The following is a 15,511-nucleotide window of genomic DNA, read 5'->3' as shown; positions in this document are numbered from 1 at the left end:
TGTCCTTCGCGTTACCAGGCAACAGAGAAGGAGAAAGCACAGACCTGCAAATGAGATGCGATCTAGCTGTAGCAACACTGTCTATTCATGAACGCTGACAAGAAGCCACTGTGAGGCTGCTCGCTAAGTCAACAAGGTAGAACTGTGTACTAATCCAAACCACAAAAACTGGCACTTGGAAGCTAACCTGTGGATGGTGTGAAAGCCAAGAAACTACCTGAGCAAATACAAAGTCACTCATGAGGTATATTTGCTAAGAGTCCAGGAGAATCAAAGGGATGGCTCGTTGTGCGTCCTGGTGTGACCACAATATTATAGAGTGAGAGGCAGTTAAAAGGGTCTGAGAGACAATAGTGCTGACGCTACACTTGGTGATGGCTATAGATCAATACTGCACAGTGGACTCTAAAAATTGAGACAGCAACATATAGAGCAGCTATAACCTACACAACAGAAATTTTCTAATAATATGCAAGAAAATAGGGATGCTTACTCAAAGTCAGTGCTTGGAATCATCAGTTGAAGATCTGCAGTTTAAAGCTGATACTCTGACTTGACTATTTGCCTGCTTACAACAAGCGCAAGCCTCTAGGGCTGTCCTGGACACTGGCTTTAGTAGTATCAACAGCTAATACTTGAATATTTCAATATTAATTGCGGACGCTTTTCCTACAATGGATGCATATAGATGTAACAATAAAAAAAAACAATCACCATGCAAATAAGATTAAGATGATGGCTGCGCTGTGATTTCTGATGGTTATAAACTGTTTTCTTTTAATAGAAGTACACAAGCCCACAGACAAATCCTTATGATAGATTAACATTATACGCATATACTCAATCACTGAGACAAATCCAGCTGGTTCAGAAGCATCCTTTACAAAGCTGTCAGAGGCATACTGAGAAAAGCTAAACAAAGACTTACCTGGAAAGGCATTGAGGCTGGGAATGAGATTTTCATTGGATCCCGCAGCTTTCTCTCCAGCTGCAGCAGCTGTGCACAAGCCAAAGGAGGAGAAAAAACAAACAGGTTTTAGATCATGGAATGATTCACTAATGCTGTGTGTGAACAAACTGAACTTACTCTCAGCTAGCTTTGCAAAGTCTTTGTTAAGAAGCTCCTCTGCTGTTAGCTTAGAGAAGTTATCGTCGCCAAAAGGATTCCAGGCGGGCTGAGTGTGGGGGACAGTGAGTGCTGAGGAGGCGTCCCCGTCACCTGGATGGTATACACTCTGTTGGGACGAGCAGGGGGACCCAGAAGGAGTAGTGCTTGCTGATCTGCAGTACAAAGATAAATATAAAAGACAGTAGGAGCACACAGTGAAACTACACAAAGGCTGTTAAGTCAATGCACACTGGCCTCCTGATGTATGCGGTAGTAAGGAGAGAGAATGAACAGTTATTTAAAGACTGAAGTGAGATATTCTCGGGGATCTAAAAGAGTTATTTGTCCTCTTTCTGGGTGCTGTGATATGAATGTACTGTCTATTGCACGTCGATCTTCACTCAGTGTCATGAAAGAACAGTTCATCCTCAGATCACTGAGGGGAGTTCATTCTGCTCACTTGGACTTGTTGAGGCTGGCTTCAGCTGCGGCTGCCTGAAGTAGCTGGGTCGACTTGCTAACGGGGACCCCAAACACGGCACTGTGGGTGACATCACTAAGGATACGTCTGTGGCCACTCTTGGTGGCCGTCTTTGGCGAGGAGGGGGGTGTCAGGGAGCCAACTTTGTGGATCCCTCTGCCAGTCGTCTGCAATGAGAAAAAAAATGATGCAGAGGGGTGAAAATGTGTTAGTAACTAAAACCTTTTCTCTATGGTACTGTTCAAAAGTCTAGAGTCTTTTCTTTATATTTTTCTAGAAAAATAGTAGAAGTTCCTGTGGTCTATAGAAACACGTGCAAACATACACGGAAAAAAATTATATAGAAGCACAAACAGAGTTTGTACAATTCTAAACAGATTGAAAGTCAATATTTGGTATGACCACCGTTATTCTTCAACACAGCCTGAACTCTGCTAGATAAGCTTTCTTGTAATTTCTGGTCTTTAGAAGTACTTCTCCAGTTTCTTGAAGGACAATTAAAGCTCTTCATTTTTCAAAGAGTCAGCTCAAAAACAAATGGTATGTTTTTGCAATAGGCTACTGTAACAAAGTGCCTAAAGATACAATTTAAAATTGGTTCTGCTCATAAAAGCCAAGCTGTCTCTTAAGTGTAGATACAACACTGGTTCATCTATTGAGTTAGCTGTCTTTTCTATGTTTGAACAATTCAAAGGTCAGTATTCCTCTGAAATGGTCAGATACAAGTACTGGACTAAAAATGAGTGAAAAAGGCCAAAGTCCAAAGAAAAACTTTAAAAGTCCTTCATAAAGCCTGGAGAACTATTGCTCAGGACCACTTAAAAATTACATGCAAGTCTGGCTGCTTGGAAGCAAAACATAAAGAAAAAACTGAAGACTTTTGCACAGTTCAGTATTATAAAAAAAAAAGAAAAAAAAAAAGAAATAAATGAACCAGATACAAACATTAGAACAAGTAAGAGCAACTGGAAAAGAAAATTGATCAAAGAGATTGAAGATTGCTCCAAACTACAACTCTATGAAAACAGGAAACATTTACAGGAGAGGAAAACATGAAACAGTCTGACAGAAACTCATGAAAATTCTATACATTATACATTCAGTAAAAATGGAATGAGATTTTTCGAATATTTTGCCACCGAGAAGAGGAAAAAGTGAGCAAAAGTCTGGATGTGATTCGTTAGAGACGAGCCAATAATCAGCCCCGACCCAAAGAGTAGCAGACAGCAGCAGGAGTAGGACGTTACCACAAACTCTGGACCACGAGCTGCAGGACCAACAACTGCGGACTCGGGGATGGGTGTGAGATGGGCAGCTGCAGTTTCAAGGACTAAATGCTGCTGCTGTTGGTGTTGATGCTGCAGGGTAACAACTTGAGGAACAGGTTTATATTGCAGCAGACTGGATGCTTGTGATGATGTTTGTTGTTGCTGAAGTTGGTGGTGGTAGAGGTTCTGTACCAGGTGATGCTACACAGGAACACCACACAGCTGACCGTGAGCAAGGTAAACTGTGGCCCAACTGAAATATTTTCTGTTATGTATTGCAAAACTAAACCAGATTAATTTTTTCTGTTCTGCTTCACCAGCAAACAACATGAATGCACGGAAGAAAACCTACAACAAACCTATAAAAATATGGAAATATTTGTTGCAGCTCATAATAAAGTGGGAATCTCAAAGGGTTTGTTTGAACAAATGTCTGTTAAATTGACATTTATTGATAAATGAGGTAACAGAATGGGAATTTAACAGTTTTCTGAGGAATGATTCCTAATAAGTAAATATGTAATTTTGCAGTACAAATGCAACGAGTTTGTCTGTAAGCTTAGTAGTTCACACTATCATTCCTCAAGAACGTGTCAACGAAACACGTCAACAGGCGTGTACTAAGAAAGAAAGTTCAGCATAGCCAAGATTTTCTTTTCCTGTTAGCTGGCTTGATGAAACCTAACAATCTAGTCTGAGACAACAGGTATGATGGTAGTGGTTATTAACTTTCTTTGTTAACCTAGGCTTGCTTCAGGTGCCAAGAGGGCAGCTGACATGTCATTTGATACTTCCTCCACACAAAACAAATGACTTAGCTCCACCTACTCTGATCAGAAACATTATCAGAGGAACAGGTAGTAGAGATCTAGAAAAAGAATTTAAAATACACCTCCTATTGCTGCAAATAAGACAAGCGAGCAGTGATGGCAGAAAATCATCAATCGCAAGCTCTCCTAGCACTAAAATAAAGTGAGGTGTATCAAAAAGAATCATCTTATTATAAAAAGCTATCATTTTAAAGTGACAGTAATCGAAATAATGGACATAGAAGCTTGTGGTAAATTTTTAAAGTACATGGCTGAATAATAAGTTTTACAAACAAGACAATGTTAACAAGTTCTCAATGTGTCCCCCTCCAGACACACAACATGTCTCCACAATACTCAAACTTGCCACTGCTGCTGTTATGCTACAGACCAGCAACCACGTGACACTCACGAATCTCCTATTTCTAATAATAGGCATTTCCACTTTTGCTGGAGAATGGGGAATAAAACCACTTTAAAATCAGACGATTCTTTTTGACACACGCTGTATAAATGCTGTTTATTTCCAACTGCACATTAGGGTTTCGAAACTTGAAGTTTTACCAAAATTCAGACCAAAATTAAACCAAAACTCTGAAGATAACCTGCGCAGGAATAGGTTGTGTGTTCAGCATCAGTTACTATGGTGATCTAGTCAGGCAAAAGGAGAGACACTGTCATAACACTGAAAATTTGTTGACAGCAGATCTAGTTAAAATCTTACAAGAATGAATGGAAAAGGAAGCTACAGTAAGTTGGTTAAATAAAGAGCTGCAAACAGCACATTTCCTGCCTCTCAGCCAGGTAACTTCCTCCAACCCTTTCACTGAGGTGTGGTGCTAGCAGTCTCATGCTATGTGCAGCATGAGAATCAAATCACAATATCTCACAGAATGAATGAAAATTACACTTACTGCCTGTCAACTAATTCTTTATTTTCTCATTGTTATTTCTTTATTCATCTGGGGAAAAGACGGCATCCATAAGTGTTTTATTTGGGAAGTACAGTTGCTGTTGGCCCTGGTTCTTCCTATCTGTAACATAAGACACACTATTGCAGGATTCCTTAATATCATTCAGCTCCTTCTCAAGATCGGATCTTGACTGATGCCAGCTTCTATATATTACAGATTTCTACATATTACAGGACTACAGATTGTGACAACAGTCCTCCTCCAGCTGTGGAGATCCATTGCAACATAAAAGCCTGAATGTGGAGCAGGTGGAGAAGTGTTTCATGTTGCACTACGACAAGTTCACAAATCCTAGAGAGCAGAACAAGGACCACCATTGCCAGCTGTAGTGTAAGAAACTAGAAGTGGAGTTCATCTACAGGATGAGGCATTAGATTATATTTATAAAGTATTTGTATAGGACAAACCTATAGGAAGTATGTGACTGTACGCATAAACACCATGAACACAATCTAATTGGTAAGAAACCAAATCAAACCAGGCCTGAAACCTTTGAGATTACCACCTTAAGACTGGGAGCAGTGTAAATGTGTAGCTTTGGCTTGAAACACACACACACCAGTGATGAACATAATCATGTTGAATTTAAGCTTCACTGAAACTAAACAGAGCTCTTAAAACTGATTTTGAACAACAAACAGGGCAGCTCAGCCAAAAAACAATATCACTAAAATCCACAGAAATCAAAATAGTTCATCATGCAAAACACAGACAGCCCACACCTGAAGTTTGTATTTTCAAGTGTGTCTCATTATCAAGCCCAAACCCTTTGCGTGGTATCACACTCTTCTTGTTATTGCTTGCACAGTGAATATGCATTTTATGAAAAATCCCTGATGCTGTTAATTCTTTGAAAACAAAGGCATTAAAATGTCTCACCACGCGTGCACAGCATTATTCAATGTCATCCATGAAACAGCACACATTGCAGCTAATCACCATTTCCATTCTTGCTCTAACAGTCTTCCTACCTGCTGAGTGCTCTGTGGGCTTAAGAAGGCAGAGGCTTGCTGCTGCTGCTGCTGCTTCATAAGCAGCTGCTGATGCTGAGATGTAGCCTGCGGCTGCATGTTAGCAGACGGAGCCTGTTGAGCAGGTTGGACAGCAGCTGAAGCTGGAGGAGGGACACTGATACCGACACCTGTAAGGGAAGTTAATACGATATATGAGAAAATTATAAAAGTATTCTTGATCATCAAATACGACACAGATTCTTTTTGTGCAGATTCTTACATGAACCAGCTGTCATCCACACAAACATTGTTGTGCAAGTGAGTGAGAAAATCTTAAATCACCTCACTCTCGAGTTATTGGATTCACAAACTTGGGTATATACGCCACCCGCCCCCACAGTGGGGTGACACAACACCCCATCAGCCTTTTTATGGCTGAGGGGCAAAAACTAATTGGACCGATACCAATCAAAAGAATGACTTTGAACAACACATAAATAAATGTGAGGGTGAATCATGCCACCATCTATTCTGTCTCTGCAAGTTGACCAGAAGGGACTTTAAATAAAAACTAAAAGACTTTAAAGAGCAGACTAAACCAATAGGAACACAGCATATAAATATATAGTGAATTATAGTGAAATTCTTGAGGGATTCATGAACCAAAAGTAATTCAACATAAATAGTGTTATTAGCAGGGTAACAGTCATCATAAATCCAGGCTTTGATCACAATGGTTTTAACCCTGACATATAGAGAAAATCATAGTTTAAACAGCTCCTTGTACCTATAGCCTGGGGTGCCCCAGTAGCCACACCAGGCCTCTTGCGTGGGGTGAGTGCTGGCTGGATGGGAAGAATGCCTGATATGGGCTGGGGCTGAGCCTGGCCAGCTTTGGGCCGCTGTCGAGGTGCAATTGAGGTTTCCGTTGTAGGAACTGGGTCTGTGAGCCTGATGGAAGAAGAAGAAAACTCTGCAGAGTAACGCAAAGTTTCTTATGACAATAATATTAATAAAAATAACACACACGCTTTGCTTGTCACTCACCTGGCTTTGTTTTGACTCTTTTTGGCCACTGCTTCACTCGCTTTGATAGGCTCAGGAAGTTTTGCAGGAATAGGAGAATTCTGCAGAGGAGAAAAGATTTATCAAAAATGATCAAATCTTTTCACATTTTTGATTAGTATTTTCCATAAATGTATAATTGTTTTGTGCTTTGTTATTACTAAGGGCCTAGTGACAAAATCTGTACTGTCATTAATATCACTGTGTTCTAGATAGCTGTTTCTAGCTAGCTAGGAAAGTTTCAAACTCAAACTCTAGCACACGAGATGTAAAATCAAAGACATGTAGTAACAAAAAGAAAATCTAAGTTACTGCTGAGCACACACATATTTTCATCTAATACTCCCACTATTGCTCTCGCCGTGATGACTCACATGTAGATTTGGGACGGGACACTCTCGTCGAGCCAGTTTAAAGGCAAAGTAGGATACTTGGTAAATGTCTGGCCTCTTTTCAGGATCAGGTTCCAGCATGTATCCTGAGACACAAAAAATATTCTGAGTTAATTTGCATTTAAATTTAACTGCACCTAGACTACACATATTCAGAAAGCAGAACGGTCGCATGATCTAAGCAAATAGAGTACTTACTAATAAGACAGTGCATTTCATGTGAGTAGCGAGAGTTGTCTGGGATGGTGAAACTGCCATCACAGATAGCCACTTGGCTCTCGCCGAATGGAAGGGTGAAGTAGCACAGCTTATAGAGAAGACAACCCAAGGCCTGCGCAGACAAGGAAATGAACACATATAAAAACATATACTCTGTATGACGTCATAGTAGTTAGATAATATTTTTAAGTTAGCCTCACCCAAATGTCTGCTTTTGTTGTGATGACATTTCCCCCATAGAGGTTGACCATCTCTGGAGCACGGTATGACAGCGTAGTATACCTGCAGTAGCAGTAATGTATGAGAACAGACCAATGAGCTTCTGAAATATAGGGAGAAAATAGGGTAGATGGTACATCAAGAGGAAAAAAACAACTAACTTTTTGATTTCATCCTCTAAAACTGCCACCCCTTCTGTCTGTGGATTTTGGAAGTGGTTGGTGGCACTTCCAAAGTCACAGAGCACATAGTGTCCCCGGTCATGAAGAAGAATATTTTCCACCTATGTGTGGAAGACAAGATAAGACTTGTGAGATGTGATGTACAGTGAAACAAACGCAAAAAACAAACAAACAAACAAAAAATATTCCAAATTACTAGTGTGATAATTCATTAGATAGATCTGTGCTGTCAGTAGTATTCGCATACAGAAAATGTATTAGGCTTGCCTTGAGATCTCGATGGATGATTGGAGTCTTGCACTGATGTAGACGAGTGACCGCCTCGCACGTGTCACAAAAGATCTGTAACACCTCAGCTTCAGTGAAGCCCGTCTGTAGCCGCTGGTTCATTAGGTTCACCACCTGGCCACCTAAATGAAAAAAAATTTAGTCAATAAAAAGACATAAATTCCTTTTTTTTAATGTAATTATTTAAAGTTTCTAGGTAATATTTAAGGCTCAAATATAAGTTTACTCTGATCCCAACACATCTAAAATAAATGACAAAAACATACATTAATCTTTATCATTCACATGACACTTCAAAGTGGTCAGCTTTTACATAAGAGAAAAAAGTAAAGAGGGCATCATGAATGTATTGCTTTAACACATTAACATTGCTGTTTATAGCATAACAAAATTAATACATTTTCGACACTACACAATTTAAAAACCCTAACGATGCTCACAACTGCACAGGCATGTTAACATTTTATCTTTCTACAAATGACACAGCTAAGTTAAGCACCGAGTAAAACACAAGTTCTATTGACCACGACAGCTATCAGCTGAACATTTGCCTTTGGAAAAAAAGAAAAGAAAGGATGCTGTAAGAGCCGAGGGTAATGGAGCTTTGAATTCAGAGATAGAAAGGCATGGGGAGGGGGTTGGGCGATTTACCTCGACAGAAGTCCATTAAGATCAGGACTTCCCACACATCACCAGCTCCGACTGCAGTTATGCTGGAGTCCAGGAAGCCGACTATATTTTTGTTACCCACCAGGTCCCTCTGTGTAAACAAACAGAGAGAGAAACAGGAATGATGAACAACAAGAGAGGCAATTTTCAAATATCATGCAGTCCTAAGAAACTTTATTTGATAGATCAAAAAATACATCAATGTTTGTAAATTCTCAGTTTAATTTTAACTGCCAAAGGACTTAAGGTAATGATGATAAAATCATCTGATAAGCATGTCACCAGGGAGTGGCTACAGGAACTGGTCTGTTTCACTTACAGTTAGGAAACGGACATGCAACTGAGCTTACAAGGCAACATTTTAAACAGAACTTCATGTTCTAAAATGGAACTAATTACAATCCTGAGTGCTGCTTTGTCATCACCACTTGACACAAGTCAAATAGTGTTTTTGCATAACTTTTTTTTTTTAATTTCGGGCATTCTGGGTTGTTCATATTTGCATTTTCTGTATCAAATTACTTAACACTAGATAGATTTTTGTGTTTGTTGCTGAGCAGGCTAACAGTAATGCAAATTGCTGAGTTTTCTCCAGTCAGCTTTGGGGCAATCACACTCACCATAATTTGTATTTCAAGTTTGCAGATCTTCAAATCGTGTTCGTTGTTGACATACATTCTTTTTAGTGCACATCGTGCACCTTGATGAGTCCTCACCAAAAAGACTATGGCAAAACCTCCTGCAAAGAGAAGAACAGGAAGAATGGACAAATTGAAATGCAGAAATAGAAAAACCACCATAGTTATGTCTCTTGCATTTTTTGCCACCATATACAGTGCAATTATAAGTGGCACTGCATTGGTGCTAAAACCCAGGGCGTTCTTTCTATGTAGAGCTGGGCGATATGAGATTTTTTCATATCACGATATGTTTTTTTCATTTCAGGCGATAACGATATCTATCACGATATAAGCCAAATAACTATATTTGTAAGATTTAAATGTGCCGTTGCTCACAAGTAAAATGTGAAATAATCAGCAGCTTGTTTTTATTTAAATATTTATTTCCCATAATAAGTTCAACAGGGTAGATGTACTTAAGGAACATGAGACTTTTTCAGATAAATAAAGGCAAATATTGCAAACTACACAAAAGGCAGCCGCTAAAGCGTTTAAGTTTCAAAATAGGACAAACGAAACAGACTAAATTGTCAATTCCACTTAGAAACAAAATATTAATTCTAAAAATAAATCTTAGTTTGTTTTACAGAAGAACAGACAAAACTGACTAACTTTTGTCAATATCAAATAAACTGAGAACTAAAAGGAAATTCTCAATCTCTCCTTGTTGTATAGCTGAGCTTTTCAAACCGTTTTAACAGTTACTTTAGTCTGACAAAAGCCGAATGACGAATTAGCGCTTCCAGTCAGAGACTGAGGCTATGTCCACACGTACACGGGTATTTTTGAAAACGGAGATTTTCCATTTTCGTTTTAAAAAATAATCCCGTCCACACATAAAGGCAGAAATGAAGGAAAACGCTGCTATGAACATGCCAAAGCAGCAGGTGGCGCTAGATTCCTAACCGTGCCTAAATGTTGGCCAATCAGAAGTCTAGAAGCCTCGGTGGGAAAAAGTAAACAAAGCTGGGGCATAGAAGCAGAACCGAGTAGTATGTGTGGAGGGACAGTAACTGTGTGTATATGTAAGCATTTAAACACTGCAGAGAGTAGAATTAACAGTAACAGTATTGTAGAAATTCATTTCACCGAAACAATAACGTGGTGCACAGTGTGACGCATGCACCAGTTTATTGTATTTCCAGACTTGCTTTCGGCACAATTTACAGTGCACGCTACTCTATTTTTGTCAGACTTGAAATAGCCGAAATACCTTCACACTACGGAACTTCTATGGCTCTTCCGTTTGACAATCTCTCCGGCATTGGAACCATCATCTGTTTTCTCTTCAGTCACGCTCGGTTGATTTTTCTAGTCGGCACACTCATTTCCTCCATTACGCGCTGGCTCCATTACCCGCTGGCTGCTTCCCAAACAAACACACGTGCGGCTTGGCACTTGTGCTGTACGTAACAAGTCACACGACGTGACGCTGCGGCTGTGATTGGTTCGGCTCTGCGCTACTTAATTTGGATTGGCTGACCTTTTTTTTTTTTTTTTTTTTTTGAGGACAAGAGCGGCGAGGTCTATCGCAATAGCTTAATTTCTCTATCGAGTAAAAGTTATATCGCGATACATATCGTTATCGTTCTATCGCCCAGCTCTATTTCTATGAGACAACACTGCTAAGCATACTGCCTTGCTCAGTCTGGTTTGAGTTTATTTCTCAGGACAGTGACCATCTGTTGACAGTGACTTGATTTTTACTGAGGAAAAAAGACAACCTTGGCAGATCAAATAATCATAACCTAAACTACAAGGAGCCTGATAAAGTCACAATAAAAATAAAATCTATCAAACATGTGCAACGAATCACTTTATCCAGTTTAAACCACTGGTGTCAAACAGCCCTGCAGCAGGGTATAATTCAACCCTGTTGGATGGCCTGGGTTTAGCATACAGGGAGTGCAGAATTATTAGGCAAATGAGTATTTTGTCCACATCATCCTCTTCATGCATGTTGTCTTACTCCAAGCTGTATAGGCTCGAAAGCCTACTACCAATTAAGCATATTAGGTGATGTGCATCTCTGTAATGAGAAGGGGTGTGGTCTAATGACATCAACACCCTATATCAGGTGTGCATAATTATTAGGCAACGTCCTTTCCTTTGGCAAAATGGGTCAAAAGAAGGACTTGACAGGCTCAGAAAAGTCAAAAATAGTGAGATATCTTGCAGAGGGATGCAGCAGTCTCAAAATTGCAAAGCTTCTGAAGCGTGATCATCAAAAAATCAAGCGTTTCATTCAAAATAGTCAACAGGGTCGCAAGAAGCGTGTGGAAAAACCAAGGCGCAAAATAACTGCCCATGAACTGAGAAAAGTCAAGCATGCAGCTGCCAAGATGTCACTTGCCACCAGTTTGGCCATATTTCAGAGCTGCAACATCACTGGAGTGCCCAAAAGCACAAGGTGTGCAATACTCAGAGACATGGCCAAGGTAAGAAAGGCTGAAAGACGACCACCACTGAACAAGACACACAAGCTGAAACGTCAAGACTGGGCCAAGAAATATCTCAAGACTGATTTTTCTAAGGTTTTATGGACTGATGAAATGAGAGTGAGTCTTGATGGGCCAGATGGATGGGCCCGTGGCTGGATTGGTAAAGGGCAGAGAGCTCCAGTCCGACTCAGACGCCAGCAAGGTGGAGGTGGAGTACTGGTTTGGGCTGGTATCATCAAAGATGAGCTTGTGGGGCCTTTTCGGGTTGAGGATGGAGTCAAGTTCAACTCCCAGTCCTACTGCCAGTTTCTGGAAGACACCTTCTTCAAGCAGTGGTACAGGAAGAAGTCTGCATCCTTCAAGAAAAACATGATTTTCATGCAGGACAATGCTCCATCACACGCATCCAAGTACTCCACAGCGTGGCTGGCAAGAAAGGGTATAAAAGAAGAAAAACTAATGACATGGCCTCCTTGTTCACCTGATCTGAACCCCATTGAGAACCTGTGGTCCATCATCAAATGTGAGATTTACAAGGAGGGAAAACAGTACACCTCTCTGAACAGTGTCTGGGAGGCTGTGGTTGCTGCTGCACGCAATATTGATGGTGAACAGATCAAAACACTGACAGAATCCATGGATGGCAGGCTTTTGAGTGTCCTTGCAAAGAAAGGTGGCTATATTGGTCGCTGATTTGTTTTTGTTTTGTTTTTGAATGTCAGAAATGTATATTTGTGAATGTGGAGATGTTATATTGGTTTCACTGGTAAAAATAAATAATTGAAATGGGTATATATTTGTTTTTTGTTAAGTTGCCTAATAATTATGCACAGTAATAGTCACCTGCACACACAGATATCCCCCTAAAATAGCTAAAACTAAAAACAAACTAAAAACTACTTCCAAAAACATTCAGCTTTGATATTAATGAGTTTTTTGGGTTCATTGAGAACATGGTTGTTGTTCAATAATAAAATTATTCCTCAAAAATACAACTTGCCTAATAATTCTGCATTCCCTGTAAACACTGTGTGGTGAGTTAGTTGGCTGGCACAATAGTCACAAGACCTTGAAACAAAACTGTGTGAGTAAGCAGCTGTGCCAAAAAGATGCAAGAAGACAAAACTGACAAGACAGGAAGTGAGAGAATATATCATCCCACGTTTAGTCACAATGATGACAGTGACAACCATAGCAACTAAAACCACCAGGAATCATACCACACTAATAAATAAAGCACAAACTGAGTATCTCTCAGCAGATATCTGGATATTTTAGATTCAATTATCATTGTTATTATTATTATTCTACTACTATCAGCATTACTCAATACGAGCTGCATTGTTAAAGACGTTCATAGAGTACAGCAATATTTTTTTTTAACAGGAAACCACACTAAATATGAAATCATGTGGGCTTCAGTCCTCCATCCTGTGTGGGTCAGCATGAATGAGGAAACTTAGTCATTTTACTGTTGTCAACATGAATTAAATGACTTGAAGTTTCACAATGAAGTGCTAAATTCTCTGCATATAAGAAAAAGGAGCTGGCAGAGCACATTGCTCAGTAATTAGTGTTATGACATGAAAAGCAATTGCTTGGATGAGATATGAAGTTTAATTAAGAGCTGAGGCCTGTATTGAATCAGAATAAAGAGCAGAGGCTAGGCGGGCACGTGTGTGTATAGCCCAGCAGAGCAGAGGCATCTGATCCACTGCTGTCTTGCACAGTCTAATCTGAGATGCCTGTTAGAAATTAGAGGGATTAGCGGCTGTCTTAAGTAACATTTAGCAGTGGTCTACTGTCTCAGGAGACGGGGTGACTAAATAAGTCCAGCTAAAAATAGCCACTACTCCTTGACGTAAAATGATTATAACACAGTTGTAAATGCACACAAAAATAAACCTTTGGGCTCTGCAATGAAAAGTGTCACCAATGCTTGTAATGTTCAGTTACAATCTGTCAGTGTAATGGAACTTGCATAATAAGCATCTAGGCTTTAGACTAAGACACAGCACATGCCCTCACCACTACGATGCTGTTTACAAACATATGCACAACACTGCAGTGACAGGGAGAAAAACCAGAGATCGTCTAAAGAGAAGGTGGCATAAACTATCTAATCTGACTTAGAAAAGTTTTTTTCCCACTCTGTTAGAAAATGTGATAATTATGGTATACAAAAAGGGAATGACTCGCACATTAATGACAGCAGGATCTGGGGGCACTAATGTTACCAGCAGTAACTCTATACATCAATACAAAACAACACTTCCTGCTGACCGTAAAGGGAGAGAGCTGTGTGTCAGGAAATCCAGAGGTAAGTCAGTAATAAATCACAGATTTACCCAAGACCTAAAGCTAAAAAAAGATAACACTGTTCAAAGCGTGCACCTCCAAACCAAAGTTACAAAAGAAAAAAAAGTTACAAAAGCAGCACAGTGCGCCACCCTCACTGCTTTAGTCAGCACAGGGTAAAGTGTGTTGCCACAAAGTTCAAGAGTGACAACAAAGGGAGTTGGAGTAAGAGGAGGAAAAAATAATTAACTACATGACGCAGCCAGATAACAGTGACTGCAGGCCCAGACTTCAATGAAAAGCATCTGAATAAACAGGTGTATTGCCAGTAGCTGTACTCGAATTACAAAGAGCAGCTCTACTACCAGATCAAAATGCAGTGAAAGGAAAAAATAAATAAATAAATAAAACCTTGCATCTTGGGGAAGCTGTATATATAATTATGGTGATGTAGAGCTGGGCGATATGAGATTTTTTCATATCACGATATGTTTTTTTCATTTCAGGCGATAACGATATCTATCACGATATAAGCCAAATAACTATATTTGTAAGATTTAAATGTGCCGTTGCTCACAAGTAAAATGTGAAATAATCAGCAGCTTGTTTTTATTTAAATATTTATTTCCCATAATAAGTTCAACAGGGTAGATGTACTTAAGGAACATGAGACTTTTTCAGATAAATAAAGGCAAATATTGCAAACTACACAAAAGGCAGCCGCTAAAGCGTTTAAGTTTCAAAATAGGACAAACGAAACAGACTAAATTGTCAATTCCACTTAGAAACAAAATATTAATTCTAAAAATAAATCTTAGTTTGTTTTACAGAAGAACAGACAAAACTGACTAACTTTTGTCAATATCAAATAAACTGAGAACTAAAAGGAAATTCTCAATCTCTCCTTGTTGTATAGCTGAGCTTTTCAAACAGTTTTAACAGTTACTTTAGTCTGACAAAAGCCGAATGATGAATTAGCGCTTCCAGTCAGAGACTGAGGCTACGTCCACACGTACACGGGTATTTTTGAAAACGGAGATTTTCCATTTTCGTTTTAAAAAATAATCCGTCCACACATAAAGGCAGAAATGAAGGAAAACGCTGCTATGAACATGCCAAAGCAGCAGGTGGCGCTAGATTCCTAACCGTGCAGAAATGTTGGCCAATCAGAAGTCTAGAAGCCTCGGTGGGAAAAAGTAAACAAAGCTGGGGCATAGAAGCAGAACCGAGTCGTAAGTGTGGAGGGACAGTAACTGTGTGTATATGTAAGCATTTAAACACTGCAGAGAGTAGAATTAACAGTAACAGTATTGTAGAAATTCATTTCACCGAAACAATAACGTGGCGCAGTGTGACGCATGCACCAGTTTATTGTATTTCCAGACTTGCTTTCGGCACAATTTACAGTGCACGCTACTCTATTTTTGTCAGACTTGAAATAGCCGAAATACCTTCACACTACGGA

The 15,511-nt window shown here is 39.6% G+C and overlaps 1 protein-coding gene across 8 annotated transcripts in view; it reads right to left on the bottom strand.

The window, feature by feature from the left end:
• Positions 1 to 15,511, bottom strand: part of aak1a (AP2 associated kinase 1a) — a 28,151-nt gene that overhangs the window by 10,347 nt on the left and 2,293 nt on the right. For 7 of the 8 annotated variants that reach the window (XR_013101127.1, XM_076890758.1, XM_076890759.1 and 4 more), the window contains exons 2-15: positions 9,248 to 9,366; positions 8,610 to 8,718; positions 7,938 to 8,080; positions 7,650 to 7,771; positions 7,470 to 7,551; positions 7,249 to 7,381; positions 7,033 to 7,136; positions 6,641 to 6,720; positions 6,381 to 6,544; positions 5,612 to 5,781; positions 2,837 to 3,058; positions 1,569 to 1,756; positions 1,088 to 1,281; positions 929 to 997 (exon numbers count right to left, since the gene is read on the bottom strand). Coding sequence is in view for 7 of the 8 variants with exons in the window: in XM_076890758.1 (XP_076746873.1) it covers positions 929 to 997; positions 1,088 to 1,281; positions 1,569 to 1,756; positions 2,837 to 3,058; positions 5,612 to 5,781; positions 6,381 to 6,544; positions 6,641 to 6,720; positions 7,033 to 7,136; positions 7,249 to 7,381; positions 7,470 to 7,551; positions 7,650 to 7,771; positions 7,938 to 8,080; positions 8,610 to 8,718; positions 9,248 to 9,366 (1,899 nt within the window). In the remaining variant the exon portion in view is untranslated. The remainder of the gene's footprint in view (positions 1 to 928; positions 998 to 1,087; positions 1,282 to 1,568; positions 1,757 to 2,836; positions 3,059 to 5,611; positions 5,782 to 6,380; positions 6,545 to 6,640; positions 6,721 to 7,032; positions 7,137 to 7,248; positions 7,382 to 7,469; positions 7,552 to 7,649; positions 7,772 to 7,937; positions 8,081 to 8,609; positions 8,719 to 9,247; positions 9,367 to 15,511) is intronic. The other variant, XM_076890761.1, reaches the window with a different exon arrangement.

This window comes from Maylandia zebra, linkage group LG12 (genome assembly GCF_041146795.1).
Source record: "Maylandia zebra isolate NMK-2024a linkage group LG12, Mzebra_GT3a, whole genome shotgun sequence".
NCBI lineage: Eukaryota > Metazoa > Chordata > Actinopteri > Cichliformes > Cichlidae > Maylandia > Maylandia zebra.
The sequence above is the reverse complement of the archived record's forward strand: the minus strand, read 5'-3'. Positions and strand labels throughout refer to the sequence as shown.